This window comes from Protopterus annectens, chromosome 1.part0, assembly GCF_019279795.1.
Source record: "Protopterus annectens isolate FY-2018-M chromosome 1.part0, PAN1.0, whole genome shotgun sequence".
In the NCBI taxonomy this organism is placed as follows: domain Eukaryota; kingdom Metazoa; phylum Chordata; order Ceratodontiformes; family Protopteridae; genus Protopterus; species Protopterus annectens.
In genome coordinates, this window is record NC_056725.1 from 846,332,094 (window position 1) to 846,356,143 (window position 24,050).

The 24,050-nt window shown below is 44.4% G+C and overlaps 1 protein-coding gene across 1 annotated transcript in view; it reads right to left on the reverse strand.

Moving 5' to 3' along the window:
* Positions 1-24,050, reverse strand: part of KPNA5 (karyopherin subunit alpha 5) — a 710,535-nt gene that overhangs the window by 435,504 nt on the left and 250,981 nt on the right. The window contains exon 7 of the mRNA XM_044063660.1: positions 16,203-16,291. Coding sequence (XP_043919595.1) covers positions 16,203-16,291 — 89 coding nt within the window. The remainder of the gene's footprint in view (positions 1-16,202; positions 16,292-24,050) is intronic.

The following is a 24,050-nucleotide window of genomic DNA, read 5'->3' on the forward strand; positions in this document are numbered from 1 at the left end:
AGAAAGGAGGAAATTCTGATACTTCAACATATGAAACTGGCAATTTAAAGCCCTCATTGCTAAAGTAGAAGAGGTATACACCTTCTTACCCCATCTATCCAAAGCTCTAGCTTCCTTATCTAGAGGAACCGGATTCTTTACAACAGAGGCTCCAACACCCTTAGGCCCCTGACTAATAGTTTCTGGGTCTGCCCTAGGACTCTTATACAGATATTTATGAGCCTCAGGCACCCTGTAATATCTGTCCGGTTTAACTGGCGCAGGAGGCAAGGAATCTGGATTAAGGGAAGCCTCCGAGAAAACATCTTGAACAACATCCAAAACAGGAGGTATAGCCAAGGGTCTATACTGTGGTAAAAACATGAATTCCCTAAGCCTCTTCCGTGAATCAGAGAAATCCTGTCCTTCCCACTTAAAATGCTCCCTCATGGAATGCAGAGTTTCTGAAAATGAAAAATCCTCTGGAGGAGAAGCAGGAGGAGTGGAATCCTCCGCCTCAGAATCCGAATAAGGAGGAAAATCTAGAATATCTTCAGCAGAAGACTCTGAGTCATCTGAGGCCTGATCCAAACTTTGCAACTCTGGCTCCACCCTAGGCCTCTTATCAGGAGGGGGCATAGAACCTCTAATTAAAGTAATCAAATCTTCTGCCATTTTAAGCATGTGTTTTTTAGGCACAGACCCTGAAGTACCTGAAGGGACACCAGAGGAAGGCAAAACAGACCTGCCCTTAGAAGAAGCCTTAGAAATAGAAGCAGAAGGCCTAACCACCTTAGGCATAGAAGGGAGAACAGTAACTTGAGAGGCCCCTTCAGCCCAGCCTGACCTGACTCCTGGGAGGCCACATCCTGCAAAATCAAAGCTTCCCCCTGAGACTCAACAGAAACTTCAGCCGGATCCACCTGCTCTACTGTAGCTTCTGCAGGACCGACGTCCGAAACGGACGAATCAACCTGTCTAGGTTTTAAGGATTTGTCTTTGCGCTTCTTCGTGGAAGCGGACGTCGGAGGATCCGACGGCATATTATAATTACACCGCTTACCAAAGACTAACCTAGCACAATCTAACCTTCTTTTTATAGTGCGCTTATTAAACCTAGCACAAAACCGACACCCGACTACGTCGTGGTCCGGTCCCAAACAAGGAATGCAAAGAGAGTTATAATCCCTATGCGGTATCTGTTTCCCACAAGAAATACAATTATTCACTTTTTCTGACATCCGGTAATTAACTGAGGCAAGAAAAAACAAAAAGATTCCCCAACGGGGTACTTAGCCAACTTGGTTTCGGTCTGAAACTCGGAATACGAAAATTTCAGAACGCCGAACGGCACTTGCAACGCTGCTTCTGCATCGGACCATGGGTCAAAAAAGACTGAGGATATGACGTCGGTCATGCGCTTTTATACCCTGACGCTCTGTCAGATCTGAGCGCCCATGACCGACGTCAGCCTAATACTTTGGTATTCGGGCCGACCGAGGACAGCGGACTACCCATAAGTAAGGACTGCAGCAATGTGAGATGAAGAACATCCCCATCTTTATCAGCCATCACTGAGCAATAACAGCTGTAAATCTGGCTTTTCTTCTCTGAATACCTAAATGAGGCATATAATCAGAAATAAAAAAGAGCACACAGGAATCTTTTACTACCCAGAGATAGAACACTCACACTTCTCCTCCCCTTTGTGCTGTGGGGGTGGAATAGAAAGGGGGCTATGTTTTCTTGGAATTTCCCCAATCTCGGAACACAAACTAGTCAGAACCCAAGAAGATAAAATTGTCTGCTTAGGAAGTCCACCAGCATGTCTACTTCCAGGATATGAACTGCTCTAGAAGTGACAATTCTTGTGTGGGCCCTATTAGGACTATGAAGTCTGTTATTACTAGTAACCACAATTGTCCAAAATCTTAATTATAACACAAAATTCTAAAACTCCCTATTAACACTTAGAAAGCACTTCTATAAAGCAGCAAAGCCCCATGCATCTCCAACATGGGGAAAGGGGAGCTACAATCTCACATCACCACTATTTGTATACACCAGTTCCAAGATCAATGTTCCTCAAAGCAGAGGTGTGGTAAAAATATTCCCAAGATAGCAAAGTCTCTGTAACCGTATCCAGCCCCCATTTGCACTTGTTCAAATATATAGTAATTACAACCCCTGGAGTTTCAGTGGGCAACCCTGTCTATAGCCCTTTGCCAGACACAAATGCCTTGCTGCACAGGCTATAATTGCATGCAAAAAGTACAGTTTTGTACCTACCATAAATGTAGATGTTCGAAGATCCACATTGCTGCAGTCATAACCTGTGGGTAGTCTGCTGTCCTCGGTCGGCCCGAATCCCAAAGTATTAGGCTGGCATCGGTCACGGTCGCTTAGATCTGACGTCAGTACGCCTTGGTACTAAAGCGCATGACCGACGTCATATCTCCAGTCTTTCTTGCCCCAGATGTCAGAAGGCCCTAAAAAGAAAGGCCATAGCTAAAAAACAATATTTACAACCCAAAACACACAACCACCCCAAACTACAGTGGGGAAGGAGGGAGGGTAAATTGGACTGCAGCAATGAGGATCTTCGAACATCTACATTTATGGTAGGTACAAAACTGTACTATGTTCTTCATCTCACATTGCTGCAGTCATAACCTGTGGGTAGAATCCCAAAGCAAAGGTAAAGGGAGGATGGCCAAATTATAAAGCATTGGGAGCTGCTAACATGCCCTGTAAAACTGCAGTGGCAAACCCAGCCCTAGAATTGGAATAAAGAGGGAGATGGTAATGTTTAGAAAAAGTGTGCACTGAACTCCAAGTAGCTGCCTCCAAGATATCTTTAGTAGCTACACCCCTTAAAAAAGCAGTAGAAGTGGCAGTAGCCCTAGTGGAATGAGGTCTGATTCCAGCCGGAATCTCCTTACCATGATGAGAATAACAAAAAGCAATGCAATGGCCAATCCACTTAGAAATAGTTTGCTTAGAAACAGGTTTCCCCTGAGATCCCAAAGCAAAAGAAACAAACAACTGTTGAGACTGCCTGAACCCTTTAGTTCTGCTCAAATAATAACGCAACTGCCTGTGAATATCCAAAGAATGCAAAATTTTTTCCCCTTTATTTTGGGGATCAGCATAAAATGTAGGCAAATGAATAGATTGGTTCAAGGCCACATTTGAAACAACTTTAGGCATAAAAGTAGGGTTAGTACGTAGGGATACCCTATCCTTATGAAAAATCAGGAAAGGCTCAACTGCCATTAGAGCCTGTAATTCAGATACCCTTCTAGCAGACGGAATGGCCAACAAAAAAGCAGTCTTCCAAGACAAAAACTTCAACTCAGATGTAGCTGCAGGTTCAAAAGGAGGTAAAGTGAGTTTTTCCAACACAAAATTGAGATCCCAGGAATGAGTAGGAGCTCTACGTGGGGGTCTTATGTTCTTTGCCCCTCTAAGAAATTGCTTAAACAAAGGATGAGAGAATAATGGTGGGTCACAATCATAGTGAGCAGAAATGGCTGCAGCATGAACTTTTACAGAGGAGAAAGACAAACCTTTGTCTAGTAATTCTGTAAGATACTGAAGAGAAACACTCAAATTAGGTACTGAAACATCAAAGCTCTGCTTGGCTCCAAAGAAATCTCCTCCATTTATCAGCAAAAACTTTCCTTGTACTAGGCCGTCTGGCCTCCAAAATAACATCCAAAACTTGAGGAAGCTGCGACCCTCCAGGGTCTAGAACCGAATATGCCAGGCTGTCAGATGCAGGGACTGTATCCTTACATGGAGGAAATGATTGCCTGCCTGGGACAAAAGGTGTGGAACTGATGGCAAAGGCCAAGGAGGCTCCTGTACTAAACTCCTCAGCAGAGGGTACCAGTGCTGACGTGGCCAATCTGGAGCTATTAGAATCATGGAGGGCTTGTCCTGTCTGACTTTCAAGAGCACCTTGGGAAGGAGAGGCAGAGGAGGAAAGGCATAGACGTGAAGATTGTTCCAACTGAATGATAGAGCATCCACTTTCCAAGCTTTCGGATGAAACAGCTTTGTGCAAAACTTTGGCAGCTGGAAATTTAGTGGGGAAGCGAACAGATCTATGTCTGGAGTCCCCCAAAGCACTGTCAACTGTCGAAATACATGAGGATCCAATTTCCACTCGTGGGGATCCACCATCTGTCTGCTCAAAACATCCGCTAAGGAGTTCTGTGCTCCTGGCAGAAACCTTGCCTGAAGAGTGAGGTGCAAACTGAGTGCAGTCTCCCACAAAATCATAGCTTGTCTGCAAAGAGGGTACAAATGGGTTCCCCCTTGCTTGTTGATGTACCACATGACAGTTGTGTTGTCTGTTTGAATCAGCACGTGTCCTGGTTGAAGTAGATCCTTGAAAGCCATCAATGCAAATTGGACTGCTAACATCTCCTTCATGTTGATATGCAAATGTTGAAGTCTGGCAGGCCACGTGTCTTGAACCCATTTTCCATTGAGGTGTTCTCCCCAAGCCTTGTCTGAGGCATCTGTCATTAAGATCTGACTCGCCTCTGGTCGGGTCACAGAGTCCCTTGTTTAGGTGACATTCCTGAGCCCACCACAAAAATTCCTTTTGAATGCAAGGTATTATCTGAATGACAGTGTCCAAATCGTGGCAGTGTTGAGTCCAAATACTTTTGAGATACCACTGTAACTTCCTCATATGCAATTTGGCATTGGGAAGCACCAGAATACAAGATGCCATGAACCCCAAGGCTTGAAGGACTGTCCTTGCAGTCAGCCTGGACAGGAGAGACAATTGTTGGAAGTAAAGGGTAAGATTTCTTTGCTTGTCCGGGGTCAAAAACGCCATCTGAGAGGCTGTATTCAGTCTTACACCCAGAAAGCACATGCCCTGAGAGGGTACTAGACTGGACTTTATTTCGTTCACAGAATACCCTAGGCACCTTAACACTGCCATAACATACTGAAGATGTTGAAGTAGCTTTTCTTTGTCTTGAGCAAGAATCAGGCAATCGTCCAAATACGGATAAATTTGTATTCCTCTTAACCTTAAGAAGGCTATCACTGGAGCCAAAACTTTTGTGAACACCCTGGGCGCAGTAGATAAGCCAAAGGGCAATGCAGAGAACTGATAATGAAAGTCCCAGCCCGAAAACGCAGGAATCTCCTGCAGCTGGGCCTGATAGGAATATGAAGATAAGCCTCCTTGAGATCCAGAGTTACCATCCAGTGATCTTTGCCTAGCAGAGGCAGAAGTTGTTGCAAAGTCAACATTTTGAATTTTGGAATGTCCAGGTAAGTGTTGAGAATAGACAAATCCAGAATTGGCCTCCAAGTGTTTCCTTTCTTTGGCACAAGAAACAGGCGAGAATAAAATCCTAGGCCCACTTCTGACGGAGGAACCTGCTGGATAGCCCCCATTTGTAGAAGTAAAGAAATCTGTTTGTGAGCCTCCACCTTCTGCCGAGGAGGAACGTCTGGCATGCCTTTGAAAGGGGGCAATGTGTGGAAATAAAACTTGTAACCTCGGTTTATGATGTCCAGCACCCATTTGTCCTGGGTGACTAAAAGCCAATTTTGCCTGAAAAGTGCCAACTTTCCTCCCAGAGGAGCTGCCTGACAGGAAGGATCTGGCAGCTGAAGATGCAGGTCATTGGGTCTGTTTCCGAAAGGACTGGCCCCTGCCCTCACCTGTAGACTGTGCAGGGGAACTCCACGTCCTAGGCCTAAAAGAACCCTGTGCATGAGCTCGGCCCCTACCACGTCTAGATCTACCCCTAGACTGTAAATCAGAAGAAGGGTAAGCCCATCCCTTAGTAGGCCAATTCCTGCTAAACTTAGGGGGCTGCACCTGCAAAAAATCCTTAATAGTCTGCATAGACTTAGCTTTGTCTTCCATTTTCTTCAAGACTGACTCCACCGGAGAACCAAACAAAACTTCAGACTGCAGGGGAGCATCCAAAATATGAACTTTAACATGCTCCGACAAGTTCTGATCCTTAAGCCAGGCGTGCCTACGAATAACTGATCCAGTGGCAGCCACCCTGGAAGAGGCCTGTAAAGCATCAAAACCACACTGCAAAGAATGCTTACCCACTTGATCAGAGGCATGAACCAAATCCTGTAATTCTTTACACTCTATGCCCTCTGCTAAAGCATCTACCTTAGATTTCAACTGACTAAGGAGAAAATTCTGGTACTTCAGCATATGAAACTGGCAATTCAAGGCCCTCATTGCAAGAGTGGAAGAGGTATACACTTTTTTACCCCACCTATCCAAAGCTCTAGAGTCCTTATCCATAGGAACTGGATTCTTAACAGAAGCCCTGACACCCTTAGGTCCCTGGCTAATAGTTTCTGGGTCAGCCCTAGGGCTTTTATACAAATATTTATGAGCCTCTGGCACTCTGTAATACCTATCTGGCTTAACCGGGGCAGGAGGCAAAGAGTCTGGATTGAGGGAAGCCTCAGAGAAAACATCCTGCACAACATCCAAAACAGGAGTTATAGCCAAGGGCCTACGTTGTGGCAAAAATAGGAATTCCCTAAGCCTCTTTCGTGAATCTGAGAAATCCTGACCTTCCCATTTAAAATGTTCCCTCATAGAATGCAGGGTTTCTGAAAAAGAAAAATCCTCTGGAGGGGAAGCAGAAGGACTAGAATCCTCTGCGTCTGAATCAGAATAAGGGGGAAAATCCTGAATGTCTTCAGCCGAAGACTCTGAGTAATCTGAAGTGTGTTCCAATCCTTCCACCTCTGGCTCCACCCTAGGCCTCTTATCTGGAGGGGGCATAGATCCTCTGATCAAAGAAATCAAATCTTCTGCCATTTTAAGCATGTGTTTTTTAGGTACAGAACCTGCAGAAGTAGGACTGACGCCAGAGGAAGACAAACTAGGCCTGGCCTTAGAAGGTACCTTAGAAACAGAGGGAGAAGGCCTAACTACCTTATGTAAAGAAGGGATTACAGCAACCTGAGAGGCCCCCTCAGCCTGACCCGACTCCTGAGAGGCCACATCTTGCAAAATTAAAGGTTCCCCCTGAGACTCAACTGAAACCTCGGCTGGATCCACAGATTCCACCATGGTTTCTAAAGAACCAGCGTCCGGAACGGACGACTCATCCTGTTTAGATTTTACCGATTTCTCCTTACGCTTCTTAGCGGTAGCGGGCGTCGGAGGATCCGACGGCATATTATAATTACACCACTTACCGAAGACAAGCCTAGCACAATCTAACCTACGTTTAATGGTGCGCTTATTAAATCTAGCACAAAAGCGACACCCGACTACGTCGTGCTCAGGCCCCAAGCAAGGAATACAAAGAGAGTGGTAATCCCTGCGAGGTATCTGTTTCCCACAAGAAATACAATTATTCACTTTTTCTGACATCCGGATTAAACTGAGGCAACAAAAGAAAAATATTCCCCAACGGGGTACTTAGCCCAACTTGGTTTCGGTCTGAAACTCAGTATACGAAAATTTCAGGAGGCCGAACGGCACTTGCAAACACTGCTTCTGCTTCGGACCATGCGGCAAGAAAGACTGGAGATATGACGTTGGTCATGCGCTTTAGTACCAAGGCGTACTGACATCAGATCTAAGCGACCGTGACCGACGCCAGCCTAATACTTTGGGATTCGGGCCGACCGAGGACAGCGGACTACCCACAGGTTATGACTGCAGCAATGTGAGATGAAGAACATCCACAGACTGGCTGTCTGAAAGAATCAGGAGACAGACTGGTCTCAACTGCACTTCAAGAGAGAAGTTAACCACTGAGTTGAAAGGCAGAAATGATGCTACTCTGCTGAACTACAGGCAAACTAAGGTAGGTTCCTCAGCTACTAGTGAAGCACATGTTACAAACTGTAGTTTCCCTTTCAGAAAATAAAAACTACTAAAAAGACTGGCAAGGAAAGTTCAACACTCCACAAAGCCTGGAAAGAGTATGACAGATTATCCAGCAAGTGGTCACTTAGCCACGTAATAACTAATTAAACATTTAAAGTGAAGTACAAGGTCTTTTGAATCTGCCATGGAAAAATTAATTGATTGCAACCAAATCTACCATCTAACCTGCAGTCAGGGGAATTCCTTCAAGAATTCAGACTTCCTAGTCTCAGTGGTGTTCCCACCTCCCAGACGGCCTACAATTGGGGGACTTCTAAAAGTCACACTCAATTTCATTTCAGTTATTAAACTCCTGTGAATTATGAAAGGATATGGATTTGCTCAGGCTACTGCCACACTACCCACATACTTATGACTACACACTGAACTCAAAATTACTTGGTGGTGGAATTTACCACATTACAACCACTGTGCTATCTAGTTCATGGTAGACAAATCTGAGTTGAGCCCTTCATCTGGGTCCTTTGCAGTGCAGGACATTCCATTTCATCATGACATGCTGAACACAACTCTGCCTGACCATTACCATGACTATTTTGCTACCGTTCCAAGTCCCTATGGGTCTTATAGATGTGTCCCAATTTCATCGATATTTTGGTCACGTGGTGTATGACCAGTTCATTGTGTTCCACGTGTGCCATTGTTTGACAAAGCTCAGTCAATTTCACAGGACTGCTCTGAGGCTTGAGCACAAGTATCACTTCGGTTTGAGGACAAACATGTCCTTGACGGACACTTTTCTGCTCATCAGACTGAACTCTTAGAAGCCATATACTTGAACCAGGAGATTTATGCGGCAAACAAACCAACCAGTAGCACTCTTCGGGATTAGGAAGATGTGCAATCCAGCCTGCCTCACTACCTGAAAGGCTCTGCAGTGGGGGGGGGGGGGGGGGGGCGGGCTGTGAAAGTACAGTTGTGTACACCTACCATAAATGTAGATGTTGAGTGTCTTCACTGTTGCAGTCATAACTGTAGGGTGTTCCTGCCAGCAGGCAGCCCGAGGTCGTCCAGAATCCCAAAGTCTGGGTCCGGCGTCGGCTGTACCAGCAGGTACCCTGACGTCAGAACGCAGAGGTACATAGCAACAGCCGACGCCATCTTCTCCAGCCTTTCTTGCCCCAGATGTCAGAAGCTCCCCAAAATATCCAAAAGGTGTCCCAAAGGAAACACAAATACACCACAAAGGAAGAGGAGATAGAACAAACAGAAAACAAGAGGGGAATGGTGGGAGGGAAACCCCGACTGCAACAGTGAAGACACTCTAACATCTACATTTATGGTAGGTGTACACAACTGTACTATGTTCTTCGTGTTTCACTGTTGCAGTCATAACTGTAGGGTGGAATCCCAAAGCTGTGAAGGACGATGGAGGTTATGCAGAAGGGGCAGCCAGAAGACCCTGCAAGACAGCAGAGGCAAAACCTGCCCAAGACCTAGAATACAAAGGGAGATTATAGTGCTTAGAGAAGGTATGCACTGAACTCCAAGTGGCAGCTTCCAAAATGTCCTTGGTAGGAACTCCTCTGAGAAAAGCTGCTGAAGTGGCAGCTGCCCTAGTAGAATGACTCCTAACAGTACCTGGAATATGTTTCCCAAAATGAGAGTAACAAAACCTTATTCCATGAGCAATCCATTTGGAAATAGTTCGTTTAGAAATAGCCTTGCCTAGAGAACTGGAGGCATAAGAAATAAGCAACTGATCAGATTTCCTGAAATCTTTAGTTCTGTCCAGGTAAAATCGTAGTTGTCTGTGTACATCCAATGAATGTAAAATCCTTTCCCCTTTGTTTTGAGGATTTGGAAAGAAAGAAAGTAGGAAGGTGAATAGTCTGATTTAAAGACACTTTAGAAATCACCTTAGGCATAAATGTAGGATTGGTCCTCAAGGCCACCCTGTCTTGATGGAAAATAAGGTAAGGTTCCACAGCCATGAGAGCTTGCAACTCTGACACCCTTCTTGCAGAAGTCAATGCTAATAAAATAGCTGTTTTCCAGGATAAGAACTTGATATCCGAAGCAGCAGCAGGCTCAAAGGGAGGTAAAGTAAGCTTTTCCAAAACATAATTAAGATCCCAAGCAGGAACAGGAGGAGTTCTGGGAGGTTTTAAATTCTTAGCCCCACTCAAGAATGGTCTCACCAGTTGGAGAAAAAATGGGGGGATCAGTGTTGAAATGAGCCGAAATAGCAGAAGCATGAATTTTGATGGAAGAGAAAGAGGCCTTTAAGCAAGAGTTCAGAGATAAAATAAAATGGAGGAAATATCAGGTAGAAGAGGATCAGAACCTCGATCCTGCATCCAAATACAAAATCTTTTCCATTTAGAAGCATAAGATTTTCTAGTGCTAGGACGCCTAGCTTCCAAGAGAACATCCAAAACTTGTTTGGGAAGAGCAGAAGGAATCAAAGGCCTTTGTAGAGCCAGGCTGCCAGGCAAACAGTCTTTATTTGACAGTGTATCATCTGACCCTGATGTTGGGACAGAAGGGAAGGAGACAGAGGCAGAATCCAATGAGGTTCCAAGAACAGGTGTCTTATGGTTGGATACCAGAACTGCCGAGGCCAATTTGGAGCTATCAGAATGATAATCTTGGGTCTGTCCTGTTTTATTTTCAGTAGCACCCGAGGCAGAAGAGGAAGAGGAAGGAAGGCATATCCCGAAAGATTCCTCCAGCTGAAAGACAGGGCATCCACTTTCCATGCTGTTTTGTGGAAGGACCTGGTGCAAAATAGAGGCAACTGATGGTTGAGATGGGATGCAAACAGATCTATCTGAGGACAACCCCAAACTGATGTAATCCTGCTGAATAAGTTGGGGTCCAGCATCCATTCGTGGGGATCCAAAAGATTTCTGCTTAGGCTGTCTGCTAAGAGATTTTGCTTTCCTGGGATGAATTGAGCTTGAAGATGCAGGTTCAGATGTAGAGCTGTGTCCCAAAGACTCATGGCTAGTCTGCAAAGGGGGTAAGAGTGAGAGCCCCCCTGCTTGTTTATGTACCACATGACTCTGTACAAATCAGAAGATGTCCTTGTTGCAAAAATTTCTGGAAAGCTAGAAGAGCATGTTGAACTGCCAACATTTCCTTCAGGTTGATGTGCCAGTGAAGATGTTTCTTTGGCCAAAAGCCCTGCTGGCAGTTGTCTAGAAAATGAGCTCCCCAAGCATAATCCAAAGCATCTGTGGTCATGATCTGAGAAGGCTGAGGCAGATGAAAGGGGTTTCCTTCGTTTAAAGCACAGGTCCTGGACCACCAAAGGAACTCTTTTTGGAGGCAGTGAATCAGAGGTATCATTGTTTCCAGGCTGTGGTAATGCTGAGACCATACACTCTTTAGGTACCACTGACGTTTTCTCATATGAAGCCTTGCATTTGGAATCAATAGGATGCAAGAAGCCATGTAGCCCAAAGCCTGCAGGAATTTCCTTGCAGTGAGCTGAGTCAAAGTAGCCAAGGTTTTGAAAATTGAAGTCAGATTTACTTGCTTTTATGGGGTCAGGAAGGCCTTTTGCAAGCTTGTGTTTAGAAGAGCTCCCTAAAAGATCATTTGTTGAGAGGGGATTAAATGTGACTTTTTTGTGTTCACTGAAAATCCCAGTAGTAGAAGGAGACGCTGAACAAACTGCAGATGAAGTAAAAGATCCTTGCTGTCCGCCTGGATAAGGCAGTCGTCCAGATAGGGGTAAATTTGAATCCCTTGGCGTCTGCAATAAGCTACTACTGGAGCCAGGCACTTGGTAAAGACTCTGGGCGCAGTAGATAAGCCAAAGGGCAGTGCAGAGAATTGAAAGTGTCTCGAGCCTGCCTTGAATCTGAGGTATTTTCTGCGTTCCTGTCTGATGGGAATGTGTAAGTAGGCCTCCTTCAGGTCCAATGTTGCCATCCAAGCATCCTGGGAGAGCATGGGAAGAAGTTGTTGCAGAGTAAGCATCTTGAATTTTTTAATTTCCAGAAAAGTATTTAATACTGAGAGGTCCAGAATAGGTCTCCATGCATTTTGTTTCCTTGGGACCAATAAAAGTCTTGAATAAAAACCCTTTCCCATCTCTGGGAGTGGAACAGGTTCTATGGCTCTCATGGCCAATAAAGCGTCCACCTGATTTAAGGCCTCTGACCATTGATGTTTTGGCAGATCTGGCCAACCATAAGACCTTGGCTGAGTATGAAAATAGAATTTGTAGCCTTTTAAAATCACATCTAAAACCCATTTGTCATGGGTTATATGTGTCCAATTTTGGTAAAAAATAGATAGTTTTCTTCCGAGAGGAGCTTCCAGGCAAGAAGGACCTGTAGCCCAACAGAGGGAGTCATTGGGTCTGCTTCCTTTGTGATTGGGGTCTGTCTTCTCCCCTTCTAGATGAAGTAGTCCACTGTCTGGACCTATAAGAGGTCTGTGTCTGAGCCCGGCCTCTAGACAGTCTAATTCTTTGCCTTTGAGGCCTGTCAGAAGTGGGAAAAGACCAATTTTTGGAGGGCCAATTTCTAGAAAATCTAGGAGGCTGAACTTGTAAAAAATCTTTGACAGTCTGCATAGATTTTGCTTTTTTCCTCCATCTTTTTAATAACTTCCTCAGCCTTGGATCCAAATAACACATCATGTTGAACAGGGGCATCTAACAGTTTCGCCTTAACCTGCTCAGGTAAATTCTGCTCTCTAAGCCAAGCATGTCTCCTTATACCAGTACCAGAGGCTGCGGCCCTGCAAGAAGCTTCCAAGGCATCAAAACCACAATGTAAACCATGTTTGCTAACTTGTTCAGTTGCATGCAAACATCCTGTAATTCCTTGTCCACTGCACATGCAGGAAAGGTAGAAAGCCTTTGCTTTAAAACAGACAAAAGAAATTGCTGATACTTGAACATATGAAACTGGCAATTTAAAGCTCTAATAGAAAGAGTAGCAGAAGTATAAACCTTTTTGCCTCACCTATCCAAGGCACGAGAATCCTTTTCAGAGGGAATAGGATTTTTAGATGAAGCGGCCTTAGCAGCTTTAGAACCCTGAGAAATAGTTTCTGGATCTGCAGAAGGGTTCTTAAATGAGAATTGATGGGAATCAGGGACTCTGTAAAATCTATCAGGCTTAGAAGAAGCAGGCGGCAAGGAATCAGGACTCAGGTTAGCTTCAGAGAAAGCATCATCCACAATGTCAAGCACAGGAGGAATAGCCAAAGGTCTGTGTTGAGGGAGAAGGAGAAATTCTCTGAGTCTCTTCTTGAGGAAGAATAATCCTGACCTTCCCAAGTAAAATGCTCTCTCATCTCGTGTAAAGTTTCCCCAAAAGAGAAATCTTCAGGGGGAGAAGCAGAGGGAATAGAGTCCTCTGCATCTGAATCCTCATAAGGAGGAAAAGAGTAATCCTGGTCAGAGGAAGAGACAGAAGACACTGAAGCCTGATCAGAGGAATCATAAGGTAAATCCTGTCTAGGCCTTTTTCAGGAGGAGGGTGAGAACCCCTAATCATTGTACGTAAATCCTCAGCCATCCGTAGTAATTGCTTCTGGGACTTGGGGAGCTGAATCCGAAGCAGCTTGAGTAGAAACCCTTGGCTTTACAGGAGTTTTTGTCTTTGCCTTTGACTTTGTTGAAATAGTTATATGAGAAGGCCTGAAAACTCCCTCAGAAGCCGGTACCTGCACAGCGGTTCCGGACCCATCTGAAGGAGCGACGTCCGAAGGTCCTGCAGCAGATAAAATATTAGGCCTAGATGGCTCCCCATGGGAGTCCGTGTCGGCCATCGGTTCAGAAGTGGCGGACGACAGGGGCTGCAAAAGCGCCTCACTGACGACCGCCGAACCCGAAGCTGGCTCCGGCTGCGAAGAATCCTGTTTGGACCTCGGAGGCCTATCCTTGTCCTTGCGTTTCTTTTGAATTCTGGTTGTCGGTAAAGTATCAGACGACATCCTGTAATTAAATCGTCTACCTAAATAGTTCCAAGGCCCAATCGTACCTACGCTTGATAGTGCGAGAATTAAACCTGGCACAGAACCGACAACAAGAAACATCGTGGTCAGGGCCTAAGCAAGGTAGACAGTAAGAGTGGAAATCGTTATGAGGTATTTGCTTCCCACACGATATACAATTATTAACTTTTTCTGACATCGGAGGAGCAAGAAAAAAGTTTCCCCAACGGGGTACTTGGCTTGAGAAGAGAAGTTGAAAACTTCGGACCGAAGTCAATCAAAGCACGTTGTTCTGAATATGCCAACCAACGACTTGCGAGCTGCTTTCCACCGCACGGCAAGAAAGACTGGGGAAGATGGCGTCGGCTGTCAGCTATGTACCTCTGCGTTCTGACGTCAGGGTACTTGCTGGTACAGCCGACGCCAGACTCAGACTTTGGGATTCTGGCCGACCTCGGGCTGCCTGCCTGCCGGCAGGAACACCCTACAGTTATGACTGCAACAGTGAAACACGAAGAAATCCAGCTGTTCAACATCCTACTACCAAGCTTTCCTTTATCACAGCAACTTCTTCAAAGCATTCGCCATGGTTGTGATACTGGCTCTAGGGTGGTTGACTGTCTTTGGGCTGGAATGATCCCCCCATCTTCTCTCTTTATAAACTTAAAGATTATCCATGCTGTTTCCAACATGCAAACAATTTGTGAACCTGATCCCTAGTACAACCTACTGGGCTTGATTTCACTTAGTTGGAGATGTCAGGACATGTCCTACAGGAGATCATACTTGCAGTGCTTCAGGAGGGGTTCTTTTCAGTACAGTCAACAGGAGGCATTTGATTATGCCATCCACAAAAAGACTGACCTAGATCCTAATGATTTGGATAATCAGTTTGTCTAAAATCTATCCATTGTTAGGGTCCTTTTGAAGATGCTGCACATAGAGCTAGAATCTTGCAACAAAAAGCACCAAGATGATCCTTACTAGGTCCTTTAACAATCACCGCACAGTGAGGAATAGTTAATCAGTACTCATCCTGATGGATGTCTCATCTGCATCAGGCATCCTGGATCACTCTGCCTAGCTTGAATGGAATGCTACTGTTACTATAGACTGGTAAGACTACTCTCTGGACAAATGCAGAAAAAGAAATTCAATGTTTATTCTTTGGACTTGACATTCCTTAGGGTTCCTTACTTGGTTCACTACTGTTGAAACTATGTACACGCTTCATCTGGGAAAGATTTTCCAAAGGAGAGGTTTTTAGTACCACTGCTATGCTATCATGCAGGTATAACTCTCTAGCTCCCTCAAGAGTCTACATCTACCACTAACAGCTGGGAGTGGGATTACTGACAGTAAGCTTTACATCCAGCAAAGGACTGGATCCCAAATGCTGTCAAACCTTCCAGTTGCCAAAGGAATACCACCCTCATCAAAGCATCTCATTCTACCTTTGTGACCTCCCAACAGCAGGGCATGCCCAGATATTCCCCCCTCATCTGGACTAGATGAACTTTACATGCTATTGTAATAAACTTGATTTCATCTTACAGTGAGAAATCATGTTTTGAGGGAAGTCTACTTGCTTTAATGTCTAAATCATACTAGGACATATGGATCTGGTAATTACTGGACTCTTCATCCCAGAATAACCAAAATACTGACTTTCTATAAAAACTGGGACATTTCTTGACCAGCTTTGGGAGTCCAGGCTCAACTTCTGAACATGCACATCCTCTCACTGACTCAATAAAAATGGTCCTTTTCAGTAGCTTTGTTTTAGGTTTCATTCACATAGATAGCAGTTTTCTCTTGGGGGGAGGGGGGGTGCACAGAATAGGATGAAAGTAGTATAATGTTTACAGAGCCTACAAAAGGAGACATTTAAAACATAAGGATAGAATTGTATGTTACATACAAACATACCAGTTACACAAACTTGATATAATAAAGAAAATAAAGACTTTATACTACTGGTGCATTTCAGCGATTATCTTACTTTTCCCGGCTTTGTGCTGCTTCCTCCCACATCAACATTTCCCAAACTTGTACTGTAGAAAAATAACTGGGCTACTGAATATCTGTATGTTCAGCAACAACAAAGCACTTCTCAAAGGTGCACAGTGTCACAAATAAAATTTGGTAGGGAAAAGTTTTTGTTAGCTGCTTTAGCACTCAGTTTTCAGCCACCCCAAAGCAAACTGTAAACGCTGAATGAGAAAATGCACAACAGCTGCACTATGATGCAGGGTAGCTACCATATTATGCTTACCCAACAAAATTTGTTTCTAGAACAATCTTGTTACCCTGTACTGGTCTAACTGCATTGCACGAATGTCCGGAAATACAAGCATAAAATACAAAATAGACAGAAAATACAGAAGCATAATAAAACACTTACTGTAAAAGAGGAGGAAGTATTCCACAATTTAGCACATAATCTCTGCACTCTGCATTATCTCCAGCAATATTGCCCAATGCCCATACTGCCTGAAAAGAAAGAAATCACAATGAAAAAGTGTATGTTTTAAGCAAGAGTCACTGCAACTGCATTTTTCCCCCAAGGCAGTACAGCACTGACTGGATCAATCCATTATCAAATATACAGGAATAACATGAATGCAAAAGATTTGTATTGATACAGGGTTTTATATCCTTAAGGACTAGCTGTCGCTACGCAATACTACAGCTAGAACGATTTCTGTTGGCTTTCCAATCCTATCCTACTGCAATTAAACTCAGCAGTACAGCTGTGCAAGTTAATTTACCGTAACTGTAGATGTTGAAATCACTGCTGCAGTAGACTTTGCTACACTGGTTACACCCCGCTAAGGATACAACAGACGGCCAGTTTCCAATGCTTCATGGTCACCTTCCACTCGCTCAAACTGTTACTCAGTTTGAGCTGAGGTGAAGAGTAGTTTGGGCACCAAGCCCTTCAGAGCAGTCATGCCAACTGACAGCAGGCTACAGCAGTGATCAAGTCAATACTAGGAAAAAAAAAATGTACTTTCATCTCTACAATCTATATCTATATACATCCTCACCATGGCAACAAAAACATGCCAAAAAAAAAAAAAAAAAAAAAAAAAAAAAAAAAAAAAAGAGGAATGCTGGGAAGATGTGGCTACTGCAGCAGTGAATATTCAAACATGCTGCTGTGGTATGAACTTACTCAGTTGTACTACGTGCATCATTTGATCACTGCTGCATAGCCTTAGCTATACAACTCGTCTACCAGGAGACCTTGGAGAATGGTCCTAGCAAAGCCGGTCCTACCTAGAGGAGGAAACTAGTTTAACAATATGTACGGAGGACCATGTTTCTGCTTTTAGAATCTTCTAGAATCCAAGGCTTGGTAGAGTCCACCTTTACTCTGCCATGCTGCAGTGGGTATAACGAAATGTAATAGCATGAGAAAACTATTTGGAAATGGTATTCTTTGACACACTGTCCTTTATTCTTGCCTTTACAAGAAAATTTATCACGGTTCCTAAAAGATTTAGGTCTGTCCAGATATCAGTGCTGTCTGTGGGCATCCAAGGTATCCTTTCTCTGTTGTCTTCAGATTCTGGAAAGACAACAGGAAAGATGGGTAGCTTGGCTCAAAGTAAACTCAGACACCACTTTTGGCATGAATGATTAGTTCTTAAGGAAACCCCATCAATGCAAAAAGGAGATAAAGTTCACCCACCATAAGAACTTTCAACTCAGATGCTCTTCTCGCAGACATCAGATCAATCAGTAGCACTACTTCCCCATGTCAAGTCAGCCTGATGAGCTAGCTCAAACAGAACAAGTTAACTTTTCTTGCATCACAAGAAATGACGTCATGGAAGAAGGGACAGCAACCGACACAGGACCTAAGACTTTGTTAATCAGGCCGACTGAGGGCAACCTGCCAGAAGATTACCCAAATGTAAGGACTGACAGTGAAACACGAAGAACATCTGGGATATTTAGGTCATAGACCATAGTTTTATTATGCTATGCCACAAAGCTAGATTACGTTCTTCCTTTTTTTTTTATTCTGGTATATTTTAGCTGTCTGCAGATGTACAGCATATGCAGAACATGTTCCTCTTCATTTGGACAGTTGGGATAAACAAATGGAAGCTAGATAGAATGATTGCTGCTCAACACTGCTAATACAACCTTAGGTACATGCAAGAGATTTTCTTTTAAGGATACCCTCGCACCGTGAAACTAAAATACCGAAGCGTGGGTAAATCACCACAAAAGTAGAGTTTTGAGTAGAGGAATCATTATTGTAGCAAGACTCCTCATCAATGGAAAATGATTTAAGACTGTGTTCTGATTACCTGAAGCTGTCATGGCCATGCTCCACGAGTCGGAGCACTGAGATGTTGGTCTGATTTATGGCTTACAGGAAGCAGCCTCACACACCAATATTCAGTTACTTTTTTTTGGTGAAAAGTGCTAGACAGTGTATTTTGTTAAGATGCTTATGTCCATGGTCCTCACTCTGTGAAGCCTTAAGAACCTTCCTTTTGCCTGTATCCTGAAAGCCTAGCACCACTAAAGTCCCAAAAAATGTGGGGACCTTTACTCAAAGCACTCAAAAAAGTAGTTATGTATACTTACCATAAATGCGGATGCTGAGTGCACTCACTGTTGCAGTGCAGACTTGCTGAATTTCCTTCCATGGAAGCCCTTGGCTGGCCTGCCAACCAGAGAAAAATCTCCCTCCAGCAGATGACCGACACCCTGACTAACTTCAGTGTGCTCGGGCATAAGTGGAGCCAGCTGATGTCATGATCTCAGGTTCTTGCCCCCCTACACAGACCCTGAAAGTCAGGGACCTTTACAGAAAACTTAAGAAAGGAAAAGGATAAGAGGTGGGACCCCTTGACTTAAACTTGAATTCAAACCCGCCCTGTAGGCTAAAGGGGAAGGAAGGATGGATGGAAATACTGCAACAGTGAATACAGTTGAACATCTACATACATTTCAAATATACACAACGGTACTATGTTCTTCATGTTTCACTGCTGCAGTCCTGATCCTGACTTGAGAGGACTCCCAAAGCTGAGAAGTATGGAAGATGGATTAAGGAGAGGAAAGGATGCCCTGCAGGAGAGATTAGGTAATTAGCAAGACTGCTGGGTTCAGTGTTTGAAGCTGAGAGTGCAGAATCTGGATCTCCTGCTGAGACAACAGGGAAGATGTCTGAGGCAGGTGCCATATAGCCAACCGTGACACTGCGCAAGAGGGGGTACCAGTGTTGGCGTGACCAGTCTGTTGCAATCAAAATCGTCCTTGGCTTGTCCTGTCCTGTTTGATCTTTAGTAGCAGAGGCAGAGGAGGAAAGGCATAAACTGATAGGTTTTTCCAGCTGAAGGACAGAGCATCCACTTTCCAAGCTTGTTTGTGGGGAATCCTTGTGCAAAATTTGTCCAACTGATAGTTCTGGGGGGAGGCAAACAGGTCTATCTGGGCTCCCCATTTGCTTGTCAACATGTTGAAAATCCTTGGTTTCAGTTTCCACTCGTGTGGGTCCAGGAGGTGTCTGCTCAGTCAGTCAGTGTATTTAGTTTTCCTGGCAGGAATTTAGCTTGTAGATTCACTTGGTAGATAGAGGATGTGTTCCACAATGCCATGGCTAGTTTGCAGAGGGGGGTAAGAATGCATACCCCCCCTGCTTGTTTATGTACCACATAACAGTGGTGTTGTCCATCTTTACCATTAGTTGTCCTTGAAGAATGTGATCCTTGAAGGCTATCAGAGCATTCTGTACAGCTAGCATTTCTTTTTGATTGATATGCAGGTGCATTTGACTTGGGTCTCATTTGCCCTGAATGCACTTCCCTGCCAGGAGAGCCCCCCATGTATAGTCTGATGTGTCTGTTAGGGTTTGGGCAGCAGGGGGTAGCAGGAATGGTAGTCCCTTGTTTTGGTGGCGGGCCTCTGCCCACCAAAGGAACTCTAGGCATAGGGAAGGTATAACAGGAATCATTGCTTCTAGATCCTGAGAATGCTGACACCATAGGCATTACAGATACCATTGAAGTTTCCTCATATGCAGTTTTGCATATGGAATTAGAAGAATGCAGGAGGCCATGAACCCCAAGGCTTGCAGTATTTGCCTTGCAGATAGCAGGGGTTTTGTGGCCACTTGTTTGAAGTAGGTTGTCAAATTAATCTGTTTCTCTGGCGTGAGGAAAGCCATCTGGGAAGTTGTATTCAAGCTTGCTCCCAGGAATATAATTTGTTGACTGGGTACCGGGTGTGATTTCTTTTCATTTATGGTGTACCCCGGACAAGTCCGTACTCTTTGTACAAAGGCCAGATGATTCAAAAGTATGTCCTGGCTTTCTGCCTGAATTAGACAATCGTCCAGGTATGGGTATATTTGAATATTTCTGTCTGCAGAATGCAATAACTGGAGCTAAGCACTTTTGTGAATACCCTGGGCGCAGTAGACAAACCAAAGGGCAGTGCAGAGGACTGATAATGCGTGTAGTCTGCTTTGAAGCGTAGGTATCTTCTGCAAGATTCCCTGATAGGGATGTGCAGGTATGCTTCTTTTAAATCTAATGTTGCCAACCAAGCATTCTTGCCTAGCTTAGGAAGCAACTGGTGAAGAGTCATCCTGAATTTTGGAATCACCAAAAAGGTGTTTGGAATAGAAAGGTCCAGGATAGGATGCCATGAATTGTCTTTTCTGGGTACCAAGAAAAGTTTAACAGAAATCTTGTCCCTTTTCCTCTTCTGGTACTAACTGAATAGCCCCCATGTTTAAGAGAGAAAGTACTTGCTTTTGGGCCTCTGCCCACTGATTTGGGGGTAGATCTGGTCACCCGCTTGGTGTTGGTAATGTGTGGAAGTGAAATCTGTATCCTTGGGACACAGAGACCCATTTGTCCTGGTTTATGCGTTTCCAGTTTTTCGCCTGTAGACCAATCTTTCCGCCTAAATGAGCATTCAGTTGAGAAGTGCTTGGAAGTTTTAAAGGCAAGTCACTGAGAGTTTTCCATAGGGGGGAAACTTACTACTTCCAGATTTGGATGCAGAAGCCCCCCACTGCTTAGTCTTGTGCGTACCCCGTGACTGAAATCTGGGGTTTCTGCTGTGTCTGGGAAGATCTGGAAGGGGCCGGAAAGGACCAATTCTTAGAGGGCCAATGCCTACTAAATCTTGGAGGCTGAACTTGTAAAAAAATATTTCACAATTTGCATAGATTTAGCTTCATCTTCCATCTTTAAGAACTTCCTCAGCTTTGTTGCCATACAGGCAATCCTGATTTAAGGGAGCATCCAACAGTTTAGCGTTAACATGATCAGGCAAAGATTGCTCCTTAAGCCAAGCATGCCTTCTGAGTACAGACCCAGTGACAGCAGCCCTGCAAGAAGCTTCTAAAGAATCAAATCCACATTGCAAGGTATGTTTTCCAACCTGTTCAGCAGAATGCATTAAAATCTTGTAATTCTTTATTTTCAACACAGTCAAGAATCAACAATTTTCTGTTTAAGCAATCCAATAACATGTTGATACTTTAACATAAGAAACTGACAGTTTAAGGCCCTAATGGCCAAGGTTGCAGAAGTGTAAACCTTCTTACCCCATCTATCCAGCTCCCTGGAGTCTCAGAAGGTGTAACGTTTTAGCAGTAGAAGCCTTAATGCCCTTGGGTCCCTGTGAAGTAGTCTCTGGATCCGCAATAGGATTTTTAAAAAGGAACTTGTGAGTATCAAGGACCCTGTAATATCTATCAGGTTTTCTGAGAGCAGGAGGCAAAGAATCAGGGGCCAAACTAGATTCCGAAAAGGCATCATCAACAATGTCTAGTACCGGAGGTATAGCTAAAGGCCTATGCTGAATCCCTAAGCCTCTTTTTTGAATCAGAAAAATCCTGAAAATGCTCCCTTAAAGTGTGCAAGGTTTCACTAAAAGAAAAATCCTCTGGAGGGGAAGCAGAGGGGATAGAGTCCTCTGCATCAGAATCCTCATAAGTAGATAAAAGGGTAAATCCAGATCAGAAGAATCAGAAAATTCAGAATTCTGATCAGAGGATTCATAAACAAATTCAGTCCTAGGTCTCTCAGAAGGGGGGTTGGCTTCCCCTGATTAGAGTTATAAGATCTTCAGCCATTATCATTTGTTTTTTATGAATAGAGGCCTGTACATGTGGCCTGGGTGTTTGTTTTTTAGGCATGGTTCGGGGTTTAGGCCTTAAAGAAAAAGGGAGGTGTCTGTTTAATATGCAAACCCATAGGCCTGAATATACCCTCAGAAGCCGGTGCCTGCACAGCGGCTCCGGACCCATCCACAGTAGACATCCACAGGTTCCACAGTTGAAGCATCTCACAACATACCAGATTCCGAATGGGTCTCAGTAGAAGGCCTGCGAATCAGAAGTAGTGGGTATCAGGGGCTGCGAAAGCACCCGAGTACCGACGAACTGGCGACTGGCTTAGAAGCGTCATCGGCAGCTTTGGACCTAGGCGGCCTGTTTCGATCTTTATCTTTGCGTTTTTTTCGGAATACTGGTAGTCAGACTGCTAAAAGACATTTCAGGATAATTGAAAAGAGAACAAAAATATTTAGAGGTGAAAATATACAGACTGATAGTGCGTTGATTAAATAAGGCACAAAACCGACAGCAAGTTAAGTCGTGGTCAGGGCCTAGGCAAGGAATACAGTATGAATTAAAATCTTTTAGAGGTATTTACTTTCCACAAGAAATGCAATTATTAACTTTTACTGACATCGGTAAAGAGCAAGAAAAAAAAAAAAAAGTTTCCCCAATGGGGTACTTTGCTTTAGTTGAAGACTTCGGTTCTGAAACTTGAAAACCAAAATTTCAAGAGTCGGCCAACCGGCACTTGCGAACTGCTTCGGGCACCGCGTGGCAAGAAAGACTGATGTAATGGCGTTGGCTGCATGTTTTATACCCCTGACGTCACTGAAGGGACAGCAACCGACGCAGGACCCAAGACTTTGTTAATCAGGCCAACTGAGGGCTACTGCAAGCAGATAACCCAAATGTAATGACTGCAACAGTGAAACAAGTAGAACATCAGTAAGTTTTTCCAGAACAAACAATCGCCCAGGGTGGGATCACAGGCCTTCTCGGTGACCTGATGTGGCTCACCCCTCTAAGAAACTGTTTCATAAGGGGACGAGAAGATGGGACGTTGGCCAGGGATGTAGGCTGAAATAGCAGAGGCATGGATTTTTCTGGAGAAGCAAGACAGGCCTTTGTCAAAGAGACTTGCCAGATAGGACAGGATGATATAGAGCTTGACTAGATGAGGATTCTGAGCATGTTGCCCAACCCAAACAGAGAATCTCTTCCATTTAGCTTAACAGAATTTCCTACTACTAGGCCTTCTGTTCTTTTAGGATGCCCTGAACCTGTTGTTTAGGATAGCTTCTCTCCAAGATGTCAAGGTATCTTCCATGCTGACAATTTGAGGATTCACAGTTTGGGGTGCACAATCTCCCCCTTGTCCATCAGAAAGTCTAGTCTTTGTGGTAGCTGCTATGGTTTCATGTTGGTTAAGCTGAGCAGCAGAGGGTACCCAGTGCTGCCTGGGCCAGTCTACAGCTTTTGGGGTTACCCTTTGCCCCTTTCCTTCATCTTTAAGAGCACTCAGGGGAGCAGAGGGACTCTAGGGAAGGCATAGATGAAGAGGCCTGTCCATGGGAATGAGAAAGTATCCGTCTTCCAGGCAAATATAATTTTGTTCCTGGAGCAAAATGTTTTCAGAGTATTTTCCCTGGTGGCGAAAAGGACTACGAGGAACTCCCTATATTTTTGGCTATGCTGAGAAAGGTTTCCCCGATACAGTTGAAACTCGTGGGAGTCTGACAGATCTGCTGAGGTGGCCTTCCAGCTGGTTGTGCACAACTGACTGGTATTGTGCCAGAAGGTGTAACCCCATGGAGTGTGCTAGTTCCTAAACATCCACTGCTAGGTGCCAGAGATGGAAGCAAGATCCACCCTGCTCGTTTATGTACCACATGACCGTGGTATTCTCCGTTTTCACTACTAACACCCCCAGTTTCCATTTCTCTCTGAAGGCTAGTAGACTCTTTTGGACTGCAATAAGTTCCTTTAAATTTATGTGTTTTTCTCTGAGCTTGTGGTCCCCACATCCCTTGGGTCTGGAAGTGGTGAAGTGTGCGCCCAAGGCCAACTCCAGTGTCTGTGGTCAGTGATTGCTCTTGGGAAGGTGAATCTGAAGGGGAGGCCTGGGTTGAGGGAGCAAGCAGTGGACCACCA